The sequence below is a fragment of the Habropoda laboriosa genome, unplaced genomic scaffold (assembly GCF_001263275.1).
Source record: "Habropoda laboriosa isolate 0110345459 unplaced genomic scaffold, ASM126327v1 scaffold2, whole genome shotgun sequence".
Lineage (NCBI taxonomy): Eukaryota > Metazoa > Arthropoda > Insecta > Hymenoptera > Apidae > Habropoda > Habropoda laboriosa.
This window is the reverse complement of record NW_017100190.1, coordinates 3,169,738-3,189,799: the sequence shown is the minus strand read 5'-3', so window position 1 is coordinate 3,189,799 and position 20,062 is coordinate 3,169,738. Positions and strand designations below refer to the sequence as shown.

The 20,062-nt window shown below is 41.2% G+C and overlaps 1 protein-coding gene across 1 annotated transcript in view; it reads right to left on the bottom strand.

Annotated features, from left to right (window-relative positions):
- Window positions 1-217: 217 nt before the first annotated feature.
- The window catches only part of LOC108580018 (putative tyramine receptor 2), a 59,193-nt gene continuing 39,348 nt past the window's right edge, over window positions 218-20,062 (bottom strand). Inside the window, exon 3 of the mRNA XM_017943668.1 lies at window positions 218-1,443. Within this exon, the coding sequence (XP_017799157.1) occupies window positions 218-1,426 (1,209 nt within the window). The 5' untranslated portion in view covers window positions 1,427-1,443. The remainder of the gene's footprint in view (window positions 1,444-20,062) is intronic.

Below are 20,062 nucleotides of genomic sequence, written 5' to 3'. Positions count from 1 at the left end.
ATACCGTGACCAACCACTGTCCTCGTGGTCTCCGGATCCAGGCAACCGGCCAACTTTCCATCGTCGTCGTTGTCGTCTCCCACAGCGGCCAATACCGCTGCGATGGATCGAAGTTTCGCCCAGGTCCCCGTTGCCCGGCGAATCGAAAGGATAATGAGAACGAGGAACAGCGTTTCCCACGATGATTAAACGGAACATTCAATCCTTTATCGCTGTTTCAGCGAATGCGGAGCAGCCTTCTGAAGGCTCGCCTGTAGTCCAGATTGAAGATCGTGTAGATCAGCGGGTTGAGCGCGCTGTTCACGTAACCGAGCCACGTGATGAAGTAAACCATCCTGTCGGAGGGGCAACAAGCCGGGCAGAACGGTACGATCACGTACATAAGGAAGAACGGGAGCCAGCAGACGACGAAAACGCCCATGATCACGCCGAGCGTCCTCGCGGCGCGTCTCTCCTTCGACAACGAGATCCTCTGTCGTTCCTCGATGAATTGATAGACGGTGGTAGTTGTCGGCGGTGTTCTACCGCTGCTTGCCAATCTTCTAGAAGACGTAGACGCGTTTCCACCACCGCCTATCGTTACTTCGGTCGGCTCGTCGTCGATCAACGACGGTTTCGCGTGCGATCTAGGCGTCGATCTTTCGTTATGATTCGTCTCCGAGCTGACCGATTCTTCAGCGTCGTCCGCCTCGCGATGTCTCGTCGATTGAACAGCGTCTAATCTACTTTGCCTGGCGCGTTCTCTCAGCCTCCTTCTCGTGGCTAAGAAGATCTCGAGATAGACGAGGCTCATCAGCAACAGTGGTATGAAGAACGAGCCTAACGACGAGTAAATCACGTAACCCTGTCTTCTGGTTAATTGACAAGGTGTTCCAGGTTCTAATTCCTCTGGCCAATCGTTCCAACCGGCCAACGGTGGTGAACTGATCGCGCCGGACAGTATCCATACACCTGCTATCGTAGCTAGAACTCTTTTCAACGTACGTTTCTGAGCGTAATTGATAGGATCCGTGATCGCCCAGTATCTGTCGAGCGCTATGGCGCATAGATTGAGTATGCTGGCGGTGCAACATAGAACGTCACAGGTCAACCATAGTTTGCACAGATGTATACCGAAGATCCACTTGCCGAGAAGGAGATAGGCGACGTTGAACGGCATGACGAGAATAGCCACCGCAAGATCAGCCACCGCCAAAGACACGATGAAGAAGTTCTGAACGATACGTAACGGCCTGTATGTGAACACGCTTAGGATCACCAACGCGTTCCCCAATACCGTGGCCAGAACGAGGAAACCCAGTGTCAGGGACGCGGCTGCGGCTTCCCAAACTGGTAAGTTTGAACCTGTTTCCTCCTCCGGTGGACCGCAGCCTGTTACCTCGTAGTCTTCGGTCATCGTGCCGCCTGACTCCCCGCTCGAGTTCATGTTGTCGAGCCTGGACCCTGGAACAATGGCCGTTCGTTAGCATTGATCTGATTAAGCAACGATAGGCAAACTTCCATTTCTTCCAACTACGGAGAAATTAGTGGTGACACTTTGGTTACGTTTTTGCCCTCTTAAGAGGTTTCATCTATGCAGAGGATTTAAAGCAATGTGTTTTCCGACGAGTTGGAAGTTTCGACACTTTACCGATATGGCTCTCTGCTGTCGACGCTTGTCGCTCTTTAATTTTCTTAAATTTAATTACCCTGTAGTAAGAGAAAATGAACGATATGGTAAGCACTGTGCGCTATATACTGAAAATTTGTGTAGTTGTGGGAATAAGCGCTTATATTCTCACTTGATGGTCAAAACCGAGCCGGTGTTAACGATGTACACGCGCCCGAATTTAGTATGTTCAACTACGAGCTAAAATTTCAAGAGTACGTCTTGAAAAATGAACGCAGTTCAATTGTCAAGAATTTAGAGAGTTTAGGAACATTCGTCATTCGTCAATATTTCTTCTTAGAGACACACGGAGTTTCGGAAAGAATTTACGCACATATCGTAAAGGGTTAGAAGGACAAAGGAGAATTTCAAGATTACCCTGCCTCTTACGAATTGTCGCGAGGAATCGTCGCAATTGTCTATCTCCCTTTTGTCAATCACTGTATGCTGGTCTTGAAAAATGAATGCAGTTCAATTGAGTAGAATCTACAAAGTTTAGGAATATTCATCGAACAACCATCACCATTCCAATATTTTTTCCTAGAGACACTCGGAGTTTCGGAAAGAATTTACGCACATATCGTAAAGGATTAGAAGAACAAAGGAGAATTTCAAGATTACCCTGCCTCTTACGAATTGTCGCAATTGCCCGCGTTTCTTTTGTCAACGAACGCACGCTGGAATGCGCTGCATTGAATGTTGCGTTTGAAAGTAATCGCTGGCTGGTTTGAAAGGCCGTATAGAAAATAATAGAAAAGAGCTACGGTAGTGGTTTTTAAGTGCCAGCGGTAAATCCCAGTAGCGTCGTCGTCGGTGGAAGTGTATTTTGCCTTTCAGGGACTCTCTTCATCTCCATCCACTTGTTTTTTTCCCCCGAGTGCGCGGTGTGCAGGATTTTACACGCGACAGATCAAAGTAATCCGACGCGAGACGAAGATAATCCTTGATCGGTGATATCAGAATGCCAGCTGATAACCTCCTCCTCTCTCTCTCCCTCTTTACTTATCCGCCAGTTTTACGTCACGAACGTTCAACGTTGCCCCCCTCTCGTTCCCTTTCAACCACCAGAAACAACCCTCCAGCAATTGTTTCTCGAACAACCTGCAACCTCTTTCTCTCCCGCCGCGGAAACTTTCGCGAAACTTTCTCTAAACGGTAACGAGATTTAACGCGTACGAAACGGCTACGATGTTTCTTCCTTAAACCACCCCGAGCAGAAGAGGGAGAAAGAGAGAAGACGTTCGTTAACAGGACGAATAATCCGGGGAAACAATTAAGTGAAAAAGCAAATAACCAGACCGTGAAATAACAGCGTTTGCAAACGAACAAAGAAGCAAACAAATGGCGTATAAAAAAAAAGCAAAAAGGGTGGAGAAAAAGATCCAATGGTATTTCCGCTGGGGAATAGTTCGCCAGAGATACGCGTAGCCGAGAATAATCAGCCGCGGGAAAGGAAGAAAAATTCGAAAGCACAGAGGCTTGGAACCGTTTAAGAGCGGAGGGGAGTGGACGGATTAAACGATTGTCGTGCTTGTTTTAACACCGACGCTACAACGTCCCTCTTCTCTGTGGTCCGTGTAGTACGCGTGCACAGGCGTGGACGTTACAACAGCTTTTACCATGAAAATTCGCGACTACCTTATCGAGTGACTCCTATCCGGGTTTATAGCGCAGGAAATTTCCGTGGCTGCGCTGTAGCAACTCGCCAAATTATTTCCAACGTAAACACTCCCCACCTCGACTTAGCGTGCAATCTCCAAGCTGGATATTCGACGACAGGTCGTTAGAAATTTAAATTAACAACGCGGAACGATAGGAATTTTTTTCAATGAAATCCCTCCCAGAAACCGCGCGAAACTTCCTCCACTACCCCATTGTCACTGTATCTTTTCACGGGGGAAAAAGAGTCGTGCTGTGAGTAATCTGATTGCAAAAAGGACGTGGTTTGTAAAAAAAAAACATTGCGATACTACAACCCCTCCAGGGTATTTCTTTTCTTCTTTATTTTTCAAACGATAAAATCTCCAAGGAGTATAGTTAATAAGGATACTCTCGGTTCTCCACTTTTGTACCGACTACTATCCAATTTTCCCTCGCGAACCTGTCTGCTACATTCTGCAAATTTGAACGAAATTCTACGCGGTATATGTAAAATAATTTCTCTCCTTTTCAGATACCATAGATTTTATTCACCCTCCCTCTCTTTGCGCGCGAGATTTTCACCGAAAAAATCAATTTCCTTCGATATGATATTCCAATTCCACCCCCTTTTGTTTCGTCGTTCGATAACCAAGAGGGGAAGTAATTATTGGCAATGAACCACGACGAAATGCATCCACGCTCCACTTGTTCGAACCCGCGGAATTCAATCTGCTGGTAAGATCGAGAATACGGTATTGCTGTTGGACGTTAATGGATCTCTCTGTGGCATGTTACGCTTCTCGATCGATAAGTTTAAACGACCGAGGTAGCCCCATAGAGGATTCTATTTCGTTCGGCCCGTCTTTTCTCTCGGTTCGTGGTGAAATACACCTGCCGACAGGAGTAATGAATAAAAATAACTGCTAGGTGTGGAACACACGCGCGTTTATGCGCACTTATCAACTTTATTCATCGCCAGTGTTCGATATGTATATGTATATATCACGAGATACAACCGAACGGGTTGTATCTGAAGTTTCCACCGATATTTATATGTCCCCGTTAAATTTCGCCCCGGTGTTCGTTACGCGTTCACCACCTGTGTTCTCTATCGTTCATGCGTGCGTGAAAAATGAAATATGCAATAACTTCCTGATCACGTTCGTTCGGCTATTCTTTACACGGAAAAAACGAACTGGGTTATTAAAAGAAATTTATTTTGCAGAAATTTATTGGAAAATATTGTTTTTCTCTTTTTTTCTAATCACGCCCGGGAATATATTTTGTGAACCTATGAAAGAGTAGAGTTTGTATCGGGGAATGCTGGATTATAGGGATGATTGTGACGAGTGTGTGGTCTGGAGAGATAGAGGTGCGAATGAAGAGGGTATCGCGTGTGAATATTTAGTTAAAAACGATAACTTAGATTCTAAAATTTGAACTGTTTGGGCCCAGTATTTGAATAGGTCCCTACTGCGAAAAATCGGGAAAAGCCATTTTGGCATCGGTCTGAAGTACAGGGAACGTGTCCTAATGGATCGAGCGAATTCTGAAGGAGGTGCGTATCATTGGTCAGGACAAGGGAAACCCATTCGCATACCAAAGGTTGGGTGGTGCCTACCGCCGCAGTGTGAATGATAAGTGTTTGAAACGAGAGCGCGAGAGTATCGGGTGAAGGAAGAAAAGTGACCGCCGAGAAATTCGGTAGACTTGGCTGGATGCGTCTTGAGAGTGTCCGCGAAGAGTGAAAGAGCTCGAGAGAATGAGTGAAGGAAACGATAAAACAGGGTGAATGAGACGCGCAGGAAAGCATTGAGAGTCGAACTATCGTTGAGAGAGAGCATCAGAGAGCGCGAATTATAGAGTATCGAGTAGAGTTAACCCTTCGACAGTTTATCCCGAATCAGACTGGGCAGTGCGTTAAATAACGAACAATTCAACACAAAAGAGACTTTCAGGAAGAAAGTACGAAAGGGACGAGATACTATTATCACACTGTGCTTTAAAAACAATCACACACGACGTAATTATTAAAAAGATACGTGCAAAATATGAATTTTATTCGCTCTAATTCGTAACTATATTAGACTATCAAAGGGTTAAGAGTTGAAGACTTAACTAGACTGAATTATCTCAGTTAATAAACTGTTGTTCTTATTAAATCTTGCGTACCGTCCAGCACCAAACATTCCTACAGTATTTTTTTATTATTTTCCAAGCTAAGAGAATATCTAGCAAGATAAGAAAAAGAACGTTTCCGAAAAAGGGAAGAAACGTGGAAAGTATTCTCAACAGAATATCCCGGACTCTTTCTTTCCCTCGTCCAACCAACGATTCTGCAGAGGACACCCCGTTATTCCAGTAGCGTTTCGACCTCGATAAAGGCACCCACGTTTCGATGGAAGCAATCGCAACGGGATCGAGCATCCGCTATGTCCAGCACGGAAAGTGTGAACCGTCTTGGGGATAAAGAAATTCGTCCTGGCCAATTTCGAGGATCATTGGAATATCCTCGTCGCGAGTCGACCGGATAATACAAAGCGGATAGAACGAAACAGTTGCCCGTGGAATCAATGATCCTTACCAAGCATCCACCAGCTCTTCTCTTTCTCACGACACACACACACACACACACGCACACACTTTACAAAATGAAGAACGATAAAGGACACAGGATACGTTGGAAATTCTCGACGAACCTCTTTTATCTAAAATCATCGGCGTTTCTTGTGAAAGGAAAGAGGAGGGCAGAAAACGGGTGAAACGGTTGCCATTATCGGCTCGAAGTCATGCTCGAGCGGTGAAGCACAAGTTTGTGTTTGAGAAACCTTAAGTCGGTGGCATACCATTAGCGAGAGCCCTTCTCTACCCAGTTTCTCAACCCACGGAAATGTTAATCGATTCAAAACACTCGATTAACCCTTCACTTTCCTCAAATTGAACTATATATATACATCTCCGTCTGTTTCAATAAAGCGAAGGAATCGAAATCACACAGTAGGAACAGCTAGTTCATCGCCGTTAATGCCTCCCCGGGTTTTTCTCTACTACCGTGGGAAGTGGAGAAAGGTAGGACGAGTTGGACCTGGGTCTGGCCGTTTTTCTCCCGGCGAGAAATGAACTTCGTGGAAGTCCAAGTGCCGTGCAAACAAGACGGCGCGCCGCTTTGTTGTCTTCGTAATTTTTAATACCCTCCGCCCGCCTCTTCTGTCTCCTAGCCTCGTTCTCAAAGGGGAGATCGATCTTTCTCAATCTCGAGACACGGCCTGTATAGGTATATGTACGGTATAGACGTTGGTAGATTCCATCTGTACGATCGATCGGTAGGAGGATGGTTTTACCATTTAATTCTAGGGTAGAGTGAATAAGCGGAGTAATAGGTTCGTCTAAAGCAGATTAATTTCATTACATTTCAATATTTCTCCTTTCCACTTTTTTTTCTCTCTCGTTCCTAACGGGGTACATTGGGTTCGTTTGATTAAGGAAATACGTATATACACGTAAAGATGATGTTTCTGATATTAAATAGGTCAGCCTACGATTCGCTTTTACGTGGAACAAGACAGACAGAAGGGCGAGAGACTTATCTAGTTGCAGGGAAGCATTAAGATATCAAAGGGGAATGGAAAAGGATCTTCCAAAAGCGGAAGTTCAAATGGTACAATGCCGCGTTTTATCCCGCGACACTACTCCTACTCCTCCTTCCACCCTTCCGGCAAGCTATACACAGTCAACAACGTCGAACGCGTAAAAGAGATGCTCGAGAAAGCACTTAAAACTATAATGAGCGGAAGAACGAGCCCGTGATATCGACCGTAACGGAAATGTGTGTCAGAGGCAACGGTATGACAGGTGAAATGAGACTGAGAAAGCTGATTGGTCTACTAGCTACGTGTAAACAATCGTTCCAAGTAGAGTACCGCGTAACGAGGATATTTTGTGAATAGAAGAAGAAGGAGGAAGGGATTTTTCTCTCGTAAAGAAAAATAAAACTGTTTTAGAGGGAAGGATTAAGAGGGAAGGGAGGAAGAAAGAAAGAAAGAAGATCCGAAGGGAGAGATAAAAGAGCGGACAAAATGGGTAGACGGGGGAGGAAAGTGCATCACGTAAATCGAGAGATGTGCAAGAATCCGAGTAAGAAAGATTGAACGAAGAGATCGCTGGACGGAGCGAATACTAAGCATCCGTGCGCGTAGTATACCGTACGTGTTACAATTCGTCGGTGATAAATCGCGTGAAAATTCGCAGACCTAGATATACATATATATACGAGACAGCTCGGTATGGGCATAAACGATGGAGCTGTTGCTCCGACAGAGCTAACTGGATTACACTTACTCGGTACCTAGAAGAGGCAACGTTTCCTGAAAATCGCTGCGTAAGTCTATGAGTGATCTCCCTTTGTGAGTTAAACAGAGATTGTTTGCCGGTCTGTCATTACCGTGAGATAGAATCACAAGCGTTTCGGCTTAGAACCCTTTATGCGCGCCAACCGACCTCACAGACAGCTATTTCGTATTTATAGGGAAGAGGCGGTTTGTCGACTAAGGGATCCGGTTCTTTGACGGAAACCGAACGGTTTGCGGCTGGTAGCGTCGGAAGCTAAGGGTCTAAATGCTCGTCGTAAATCGTGGTTTCCGTCGGAGAAAGATTTCCTCGATTCCTAATTTTCGATCGCGCCAATCTTTGCGGAGTACAACACTTTGTCTGCGTTCCCTCGTTCTCACCTTCGTTTTAGCACACAGGGAAGAAGAACGATGAATTTTTAACCCTTTGCAGAAGTAACAAGTCGGTGATTGTTTGCTAAATAAAATTGACACAATTTGTTAGAATTAACTTAGAAATGAAGTGTACTATTTCGATAGTTAGTGTATTTTTATGTTACACAAGAGATTACTCTGCTTAGACATCTAACATATGGAACTCTAAATACAGTTTATGGGAGATCCATAGATCTGCTGTCCTGAAAAATATCAGTTTCAATAGAGCCCCGATCAATTATTTAGTATCGTTAAAAATACCACAGGAGAAACAAGAATGTGTTTGTATGAATGGACGGGTGGACGGTCCTGGTTTATGGCACGGCAATTCAGGAGGACTACGTCGAAGCGAAGAAGTCCAGGCCCTCGAGCCTGCCGTAGGCCGGGGCCCAGTCGCAACATTTGGCGCACACACGTCGCGACAAGGGTCAGGTAAGGATCCGGCCACGCGACAAGTAGAGGAGCGCCGAATATGAAAAGACGTGGAAGAATGTTTAGAGGCGGAAAGTATCGTAGAAAACATTACGGAAAGCCGACCAATATATTTATCCATATTATTAATCCTGACAAAGTTAGTCATTTCCGCTGTTTATTTAAAACCATCCTCAACAAAACAAGCTACTCCTTACAAAAATATTATTGAAAAATTTCTGATCCCCATAGTTTTTCAGATATTTAGATGAAATTTCCACGGTAGCTAGAAATTTGCTATAACTAAAACGGATATCAAACGGACCGAAATCAGCCCGTGGAATTCAAAGGGGTAATATCGATTCTCAGTCGCCCCTCCAGTGCAAAGAGTTAACAATAAATACAATTCTTCAACTACAGACAATTCGTTCATTTTTCAAGTACTCTATACAAAGTTACTTAGACGTACAAGTCGCGACTTAGTATCACTCTCAAAGAATATTCAGAAGTAACAGTCTACTGCTCCTCCACTTGTTGTTTCATCCCGGTACACATTCTTCGGTTTATCGTTACATTAAAATTCGAGCAACTTTTTACACGATTCTCCTTTATCCTTTATCCCACATAAATTTACGTAATTTTCTCGGTTGTTTCGTTATATTTTTTTTTAACCCTCGACTACTTCGAATTTCATTTTACACCGTGCTTCAGACTTTACGATAACTTTAAACTGGATCATCCGCTCTCGCAATTTCTCACTATCTCTTTCGGAACGTAATAAAGTCCTCCTTGAGTAGAATTCAATTACCCAAGGATATTTCGAGGATTAAAACCGGAAACTTTTATTACCATTTTAACCACCGCTATAACCCACTTACCCGCCGTTCTTACATCGCATTAATCGTTCACAGAAACGTCACCCTCTCCCTATCTAACCCCGGAACCTTCCTAGAAACTTCTCCTTCTGTACAATATTTAGCCTACGTAGCATGTAATATCCATCCAATCGGCGATAAATCGGCTGTGAATTCGCGGTGAATCTCAAAGAACGATCTATGCAGTTCGAGAGAATAGAGCAACCCCGTGTTATCTCAGTTTGCCACGATCGCGACCACACACACACGTAGACGAGAATGTAGGAACGAATCACACAGGTTTGTCAGAGAGTACCGATCGTAATTCACTTTGACAACGACGGAGTTAAAGTTTCGACTGGCGGCGGTGGTTCCATTAGCAATGCCCTCACGTACGCTTCGTGTAATCCGCCGCTCGTCAGCCAATAGCCATGATTTCAGATATGTCGCTAATTTACCGTCTGGTTATACTTCCGGTGTAAATGGTCTGGACGTAGAGCGTTAGAGAGAACCGGCGCATAGGGAACGAGGAAGATCGTTAAACATCAACGAGAACCGTACCGTCGTTTCGGATCGTTGCGTCACGACCATCATCGTTGATCGCTATGCAAACTCATTATCCGCATTGAAACCTGTCCAGACCTTGCAAACCGTCGTTCGTGCACAAATCGACTTGTAACCGGGAAATTGAATTTCACTCGACGGTTATTACGGTGGATGGAAAGAAGACGGAAAGAAAATACGCGTGAAAGGGTGCGGTGACAGGTTTCGAGTATAAAAGTTCTTTACGGTTTAATTACACTACCGGCCAAAAGTTTGGAACCACCGAGCATTGCAATTTACATAAAAAATTTCCAGAAAAAAAGTCGACGACTTTGAGAATTTTTTATCGTTCAAATCAATTGATGCGAGATAAATTGATAAATGTAGAATTGAGATAAACTTCAAATCTATAAAAAATTAGCAGCAGATTTAATATTGACGAAAAGTGGGAGGTGATTCCAAACTTTTGGCCGGTAGCGTATACGCGAGATTAAGATCGTTGGGATATCGACCAGTGAGATTCTTTATCATTTTTTTTTTGTCAACCTAACTTGTACTTTGTCAACTGTGAAAGAGGGAAAAAAGGAAGAATAGATGGAGAACGAACGAAAGTAGGTTACCGTTCATAAATTACGAGGAATTTCCATTCGAAACTATCCTCGTGAATTAACGTTAATTACAAAAGCGAATAGCGGATTTGTACTATGCCACTTTTCTCGTGTCGCCGCCCTCGTGAAGCGTCATTTTTCCCGTTGAATTAAACAAGCTTAAACAAAGTTCAACCCGTACCTTTTGTATGATATTATGCCGGGCTCGTATTCGACGAACATTCTACGCCCGGGCCGTAACACCGTTCCACCACCGCGGACGAAGGGAAATTATTGCCATTTACAACGATAATAACGTTCAATTATTTAAACAGCGATACGTTCGGTATGAAAGGTGCAACGATTATTTTCCACTTTTCTTTTCGTGTCGCAGTTAAAAGATGACAGAATAATTGAACGAACGGTATTTTCGTAAAGGTAACAACAACGGTCCTCCTTTTCTTACCTCCGTTACGTGAAATAGTTCCAAGTTCCCCGCGAGAATCGCGTGCAAGGAAGAAACCAGCACCCGTAGCTTTTAATCATTTCCTCGTTGCCTCGTCGCGAGTAAGTATAACAGCCACTGTGTGCCGGTGTCGCTTTCGAAAGTAGGTGAAAACGGCCTCCTCAGAAGGCTACGCCCTTCGTTGTCCGCCATTAGGCCACCCTCGTTTCGATATTACTCGACTTACTCCGGCAGTATCAATCTCTTTGCACTGCAGAGAGAGAGAGAGAGACAGACAGTTGTTACAAGCAAAAACGATCGGACAGATTAATCAAACCACTAATCAGTCCGCTAATGATCACAGGATCTGCGAACTATCGCGTTTAAACATTGAATCGTGCGAGTACACGCGGCTTGGAATTAAAGGACTCTCGCGTGTCCGTTGCGCGTTACTTGTTTACCGATCGGGCAAAATACGATCCCGGAATATGGTAATTGAAGCGTTAATAGATATCAGATTATCAAACACGATACCGGTTTGCAAACTTTCCATGCGTATGATTGCGTTTAATTCGCGATTCCCCTGGTGTAATTAAGCCCGTACGAATAGTTCTCTGTTGCTGCCGATTAGAGAGTTTATTTAATCGAGAACTATGCTCGATCTATCCCTATACGTAGCGGTTCGTGTAACGTTCAGTTGTCCGGTGATAATGATCGTCGATTACACCGAGGAAATATCTATTCGAGCGTTTCCTACGAGAGATTCATCGAGTTGATTGGTTTTACAAAGCAGAGGAGGAGGAATTAACGGACTGTACGATTCTCGTAAGATTGCTTCGCATTGATTATCGGACTGTTCATTGTCCGTTGACTAATCGATGCTCTTATTTTGGCACGGGAACATCTGCGAACGCAACTCTTCACCGTGACGAATGAGAAGCTAAATTTTCCGAGACTTTTCCACTCGCGATTCCCTCCCAAACCTCTCCTCTCGTTGTCTAACAGAGATCACAGAGTAATAAAACGATCCTCGCTACTCTCTGTTCAGCTCTTTAATCTACTTAATTGCTTCGTACAAAGTTAATCGGTTCACGTTTAAATTAGCCACGCTTTTCGAGCGTAACGCCAACTTTCCTCCTGGTATATGTATATATAGGTGGAATAATTTCACTATCATCGGTGGAGAGATTTTAGTACGTCCTATTATTGTTTCAATATTTGACGATTCATCCTCCGGACAACTCTCGTGCAACGGGCAATTTCACGCGAATTTAACATGAACGAATTTTCGGTCCGATTCGTTCAAGTCGCGGAAATTCGACGACATTCTACTTGCGGACGTTCGAGTGGAAAGACTCGAGAAATGGGTCGATAATTAATTTCGAGGTGCAATAATAGACTCGGTTCTATAGTTGTGAAAACTCTGAACAAGTAGTGAAAAGTGATTTTAGAACGTTCTCCGGTTGGTTCGATATCTTATCGTGCAAAAGAAATCGAACATTACTTTTCATTTAAATATCGCAATAATACACACTGTGTATTCTCTCTGTGCATTCGCGTGGAATAAAACACTCGAATATGTTTCTCGGTTTATTAAACGTACAAGGACTCGAAAGAATAAAAAACGAAAAAACAATTGTTTGCTCTCTAAAGCGGTTCTGTTAACATTTTTCTCTTTTTTCAATCGCGAGAAGTTTCGAATTTCCGCAGTTTTCATGCGGTTAACCGCATATTGTACGTTATAATGAGTGCTTGTTCGTTGTGTTCAAACTCAATTTAGCCGGCACATTTTATACAGCCGTAACGATACTTAATTTTTACGCGATCCAATTATCCCGCGAATATTACGTTAACTACGCATCGCGGATGCTGGGGGCAAAGATTTTACTTCACCTAATGCGGATGCAATTTGACGAGGAGGAAAACCAAATCGGAGATATTTTTCAATTTTATTCAAAACTGCATTTTTCGATTCGAATGGCGGAAAACGCTGATTCGAAAACAATAGAAACTCCAGTTCCATTCATCTTATGTTCTCGTTCGTTCGGTGAAAACATTTCTGCGTACACCAGGTCTGAATTTATCTCGCGTTGCGTAATTTTCACGCAGATGATACGAAGAAGAATAATATTCACATTCGTCGACAGTTAAACGAACGAATATAAATAGAAAGAGATACTTTGCTAGCAAACAAGAAACTAACTTGTATTTACGTTCGGAGCCCCGTTTCTAGACATTTCGCAGAGTTCTCAGATACTCTACGAAACTTTTTTCCATCTCGTCGCTGTTAAACTATTCTTTTTCCTCGGTTTATTCGTTAACGAACGAACGTGAATCGCGTTGCGCTTCGAAATAAAATAACGTAAATATCATCTATTTACCGGCTTCTCTTTTTCCACAGCGAGTGTATGTATGTACATTCCACAAGTTTCGTGGAAACAAGCTTCGAATTTCAAGTAGCGCGCGCGTGGCATTTATAAGAGTCCTCGTTTCCACCTGATCGAGCAAGGTTGCTCAAAAAAAAAAAAAAAGGGAAAAAGGGGGGAAAAAATCCAGGGATGTCGTAAAAAAGTTTATTCCACGGGAAATTCCAGCGAAATCAGCCACCGAAGGTTCGCGCAGCGTAGAATGTTAATTAAGCGAATGACTGGAGGAACGTTCCTGTCCGAGGTATTCGATTCGCGAAAAATGAAACGACGAAAATATGGCCCCGTGAATGGCGAAAGAATCGTTCTGCGAGGACACACGTCGAGTTCCTCGCAATTACTCCATTTCACGCGAAAGAGAACGTCGCCACGAGCGATCGTTCGCGGAACACCTAACGGCAAATGAATGAAAAATTCACAACGAACGGAGCGGCGATCGATCAATTAGATTAATCACTCTGCACCGCGACGTTTATGACAAATTATTTCTAAGAAATGTTTAACAACGAGGGATAATCCAGTTCGACGTATTACTCGAAGAAAGTTTCTCAATAGGATCTACGAAATTTTCTTAATCGTAGGTACACCGTTCGAGGCGTAATTCGTTCCTGAAACACTGTGTTAAACAGCGAATCAGCGGATTAACCCTGGAGACCGTGTGAAGCAAGTTTGCACATGAAAGAGGCAACAGAGTCGTTATTCTCGCCACGAGGACGTCGAACGTTGTCTCTTGGAGACGACGATGAAATTACCGTGTCGAAGGTGATTTCTCGACGTTGATGTTTGAATATTAAGAAGATATCTGAACGGTGGAATAGCTGTTACTCTGTTTTACAGCGTTGACGAATAATGGAAGAACTGGTCGTTATTTTTTTCCCATCGATTTGAACAATCTCTCTCCGTAGAACGTCTAGTTCCATCTTTGTAGTAAAATAAAAAGTGACTACAAAGAATTTATGACTAAAATTAACGCGGACGAAACTATAATACGACTAACCACTAAACAACTCATATCTATTCTTGCGTCTCTCGTCCAATCAACAATCCCCTTTCCGGGAAAATGCTTCCCTTTTTAACACTGTCGCGACGGCAAACGTAGTCCTACATCATTTCAAAGTCTTTAGCTGAATACGCATTTGTAATGTTTAATTTTTGAAAACATTGAACAACAGATGACTATAAGCGTCATGCCAAGATGTAATACTTTTTATATTCACGTACCTACAAATAGCAGAATTTTGTCATACTCAGCTACAGACTTTTGGAAATTATATGCCGTATTCATGTCTGGCTGTCGCCTGTCGCGAAGGTGTTAAGAGAAGACATTTCCCCACCTCGCACACACTTCCTACTCTTACCATGACCACATTTGCTCGTGTTTTTGCGTTTCTCGAGGCCCATCACCCCCAACACGCACCCTCTTTCCCCGAGTGGGCCTTGAGCTAATCCAAAACGTGGCCTTCTTTCCTCCTTTGCTGTCCTCTCCGGTCGCACTTTACCCCATCCGGTGCCTTTCAACATAACCCTAGTACGACGAATGCAGGGTTATTTTGACTCAACAGCGATAAAGTCAGGCAGCTCAAATTACTTTTTGTACAGGAAATACACATATTTTACGTATCAACTGTAAATAAACAAGAGAAAAACATGTAGGAACCGACGGAAAAATTTCGAGGGACCCAACGGGAATCGAACCCGGGACCTTCGGCATAGCAAGCCGAGTCTTTGCGCGCTACGCCAACCACTCCCTTCGTATTCTTCCTCGTCGGTTTCGTATTTGGGTATGAAGGCCCCGATACTATTATACAATAGAAATTTCGCTATAGGTCAAAATGACCCTGCATTCGTCTCCCGCGACCGACTAAAACCATTCGCCTTCCGAGGGTTAAAACTACTTAGCTGCTAAAATATCCAGATACTACATCTTTCATCACTGTCTCTCAATATCTTGATCTGGTTTCACGCGTTCACCGCCTCCTGGATAATTACTTCCTCCTTCCTCGAAGTCTGGCAGAATCCGCGGGATTAGCACGATACCCGACAATGCAATTTCAATACAGTCGGTCGCGCTAAGAACTCCAAAAGTGTAGGTGGAGAGGACAACCCGCAGAGGTGCCGGTGGTCGTTGACGGCGTCGGAAACCGCAATTATCTCGGCATTAAAGGGGAAGCTTTGTCAAGTGAAACTTTCTCGCGAACGTTTTCTCCGTTCGTCCGTTTCATTTCCGTTCGTGTGATTCCGCACGAGCGACCAGCGAAACCAGCCAGCCAGCCAGCCACTCTCTTTCGGCCCGGGATTCCCCGAGGATCGAAATAAAGGTGGAAGGGAGAAAATTCATTCAGCTGATTCGTACCAAACGATCCCAAGTACTTTCTTGCAGATTTCGACAGTGGAAAACTGGATTGAACTCGACGATCGTTTTCAACGAAATTGCGGGCCAATTTATCCCAGGATTTTTCCGATCGTTGCGTTCCGACAAATCGCTACCAGCGATACGCGATAAATAGAATTAGAGACGAAAACAACCGCGATACAGGATACGAACTTCTCTTTCGCCTAATGTAATCCTCGCGACAGAGATCGTGATTAAGGACAACGAGAGAGTAGCGCAACCTGCGTGAAGTGCAGTAAATTCTCTACAAGAGTCAGTAAGTTTGGATTCTACAAGTGACAGTATAGATGGTCCTACGCCTAGGTCTGCGTCATTGCAGTCAGTCAAGCATGTAACGCTACACCAGTTGGTTTCCTTTACGAGATTTCACGGCTCGTAAAATCATAATAGAAAAATAGAATTTCTTTAATTTCACTTCAATTTCAATTTTTTTTAACATGTTGGTGGGATTTTTCTGATGAAAATGACATAAAACACGATATAATTTGAACAACATTTACTTATTAACACGTTCACTGTCGCGCCAGATTTACAGGTTGCTGTCAGGCGGCCGCAAGAAAATACATTTTAAGCATAGGATTATAGTATTATGCTTTATAATTTTTTTTTTTTCAATTGAAAATAATGTCTAGCTAGGTATGACGTTCAAAATTTGTAGTTGACAACATTTATTTTATTTTAATTATTCTAAACATTTGAGGCACTCCAGTTACTGATGACCACCATGGCCATATCGAGGAAACAATCTAACGTTAAAACTTATTGAGTGATTAATTTAATTTCATAATATATCGCTTCAGCGAGCCACCGTTTGGTTGCCAATTGTTTATCACATAGAGTCGGTCTACCTCCACGTAAAAAAAAAAAAATGTAGGGTCAATTCGACAAGTGTCAGTAAAATGTTACTGACACCGTTAAAATGTAGGTTCGGCCTACCTCCACATTAAAAAAAAAACATGTAGGGTAGATTCCACAAGTGTCAGTAAAGTGTAGGGTCGATTCCACTAGTGACAGTACAAGTGTTACTGTACTTTGTCCAGTTTGGTGGAGAATATCGTTTAAATGAAATGGAAGTTTATCTGTGTTTTTCTAAATTTCAAAGATTTAGGTAGAATTGTAAATATTATACTGTCTCGCAACGTAAATTTAAGTAAATTAGGTTGAACTGCACAGAAAAAACAAACGGACGCAGCATAACGTGTAGTTATAATTGTTATGACATGTAAATAGAACGATAAATTTAGTGTAAATATAGAAAACGTATAATATAATTTATTTCATGGTATTGTAACAAGCAAACGTTGAATAAATTCCTAAATCGTATTAAAAAAATCATTTAACACAATAATTTCAGCTTTATTATGATTATTCTTGATAAATGACCACAGGTCAACTTGATTTTTAATCGTTATAATCTTTAAATTCAGTGTGAATAGAGAAAATGTGTAATATAATTCATTTCACGACACTAAAACAAACAAACGTTGAATACATACAAATGTAACGATAGATTAGGCTAGCTAGTAGCCCCCGACCACTCTATGAACTTTAACGTCTATACTCGAAAGTGTATCGTCAACACTAACACGTTACCCAGATTATCCAAAAATTGAAGAAGTTACTTTTAAAATTGAACATTCTACGGTGTTTCGAGAGATTTGATAATCATAGTCGAACCTTAAACGAACGTTCAAACGAAGAAAATTTTCCAAAAATCATTTCGTACGTTATTAATCGATAAAACAAAAATTCATTGTTGAAAAATAAATATTTCCTGAAAATCTTCATCTTCCATACAAGATTCAAGATTTTCCCTAATTAAGAGTAATTTCAAAAGATTATCTGTATAAGCTATTATTTCAATACGCGATGCACTGACTCTAGTATTTACTAAAATTCAAAAATTCTCGTATAAATTCCGAAAATAGATTATTAATTACGGTAAACTACTGAGACGGTTTAATTAAGGGTGGGCATGGTGCTGCTTTAGTTTGAAATGATTTATAAACACATAATTAACAGAGGAAAAACCGTGAAACGGCAAAACGTCTACATTCTAATTGTTATAACATGTAAACAGAACTTTAAATTTAGTGTAAACAGAAAAAATATATAATACAATTTATTTCACGGTATTGCAACACATAAACGTTGAATCAATATTTAATTTGTATAAAAACAATTATTTAACGTAATTTTACCTTCACTATGGCTATTTTTAATCTACGACCACAGGTCAACCTGATTTCTAATCCTTACGAACTTTAAATTCAGTCTAAACTGAGAAAATATATAATACAATTTATTTCACGGTATTGCAACAAATAAACGTTGAATCAATATTTAATTTGTATAAAAACAATTATTTAACGTAATTTTACCTTCACTATGGCTATTTTTAATCTACGATCACAGGTCAACTTGATTTCTAATCCTTACGAACTTTAAATTCAGTCTAAACTGAGAAAATATATAATACAATTTATTTCACGGTATTGCAACAAATAAACGTTGAATCAATATTTAATTCGTATAAAAACAATTATTTAACGTAATAATTTTACCTTCACTATGGCTATTTTTAATCTACGACCACAGGTCAACCTGATTTCTAATCCTTACAAACATTAAATTCAGTCGAAACTGAGAAAATATATAATACAATTTATTTCATGATATTACAACAAACAAACGTTGAATAGATTTCTTAATTTCTTAATTCGTATAGAAACATTTATTTAAAATAATAATTTCACCTTCACTATGGCTATTTTAAATGTACGACCAAGGGTCAACCTGATTTTTAATCCTCCGAACTTGATTTCACAACGAGAAAGTAATAAGATCGTTGAAACGTACTTATTTGTCAAAGAAACTTGCAAAAATGTATAAATAATAATATGTAATGTTTTAACAAATTTTTGGAAGTATAAATTAATAATAAAATTGTGAAAATTAATAAATTATACGTTATTATAACATTAATAGAATTATGACTAAACCGAAGTTCGAAGTCGAGTATTTAAAGTCTGATATTACGTGCCTAGCGAGTGCCGGTAATTGTTAAAATTTGTTTAATAATTAGTAATAGAAATTCTAATTGATTCTAATGTATACAAGTGTTACAAGAAGGCTGAGTGTGTACAGGGTGGACATAGGCTAGCTAGTAGCCCCCGACCACTCTATTCACATCTCAGAACCTTCAGGTCAAAATACGCCGCGAAGTGTCTAGGGCCCAGTATAAAGGGTAAATGATTTCGCGGGACATCGGCGGGTCCTTATATACCCTCGGTACCCTCTCCCCAAAGTCATTAGCAAAATCGTCGGTTAGGTCAGGCGGGAAATTTTCGCGGGAGATTTTCGCGGGAGATTTCCGATATCGTAACACGGTATAATTTATCAATTTTAACAATTTTGTTATAAATTTATACTTCCGACAATTTGTTATAACATTGCATATAACAATTTATACGTTTTTACAATATTCTTCAATGGAAACATAGGTTTTAGCGTTCTCGTTACTTACTCGTGGTTAAATTAATTTCGTAGGGATTAAAAATCAGGTTGACCTGTGGTCGTAGATTAAAAATAACCATAGTACAGCTAAATTTATCGTGTTAAATAATTCTTCTTACACGAATCAAAAATGTATTCAACGTTTGTCTGTTATAATATCGTGAAATGAATTATTTGTGCAGTTCTGTGCATTTTCTGTGCAGTTCAACCTAATTTACTTAAATTTACATTGCGAGACAGTATACTGTAACAAGTAGTAACAAGCAAACGTTGAATAAATTCCTAATTCGTATTAAAAAAATTATTTAACACAATAATTTCAGCTTTATTATGATTATTCTTGATAAATGACCACAGGTCAACTTGATTTTTAATCGTTATAATCTTTAAATTCAGTGTGAATAGAGAAAATGTGTAATATAATTCATTTCACGATATTATAACAAACAAACGTTGAATACATTTTTGATTCGTAGGAAAAGAATTATTTAACACGATAATTTTAGCTGTACTATGGCTATTTTTAATCTACGACCACAGGTCAACCTGATTTTTAATCCCTACGAAATTAATTTAACCACGAGTAAGTAACGAGAACGCTAAAACCTATGTTTCCATTGAAGAATATTGTAAAAACGTATAAATTGTTATATGCAATGTTATAACAAATTGTCGGAAGTATAAATTTATAACAAAATTGTGAAAATTGATAAATTATACCGTGTTACGATATCGGAAATCTCCCGCGAAAATCTCCCGCGAAAATTTCCCGCCTGACCTAACGGACGATTTTGCTAATGACTTTGGGGAGAGGGTACCGCAGGTATATAAGGACCCGC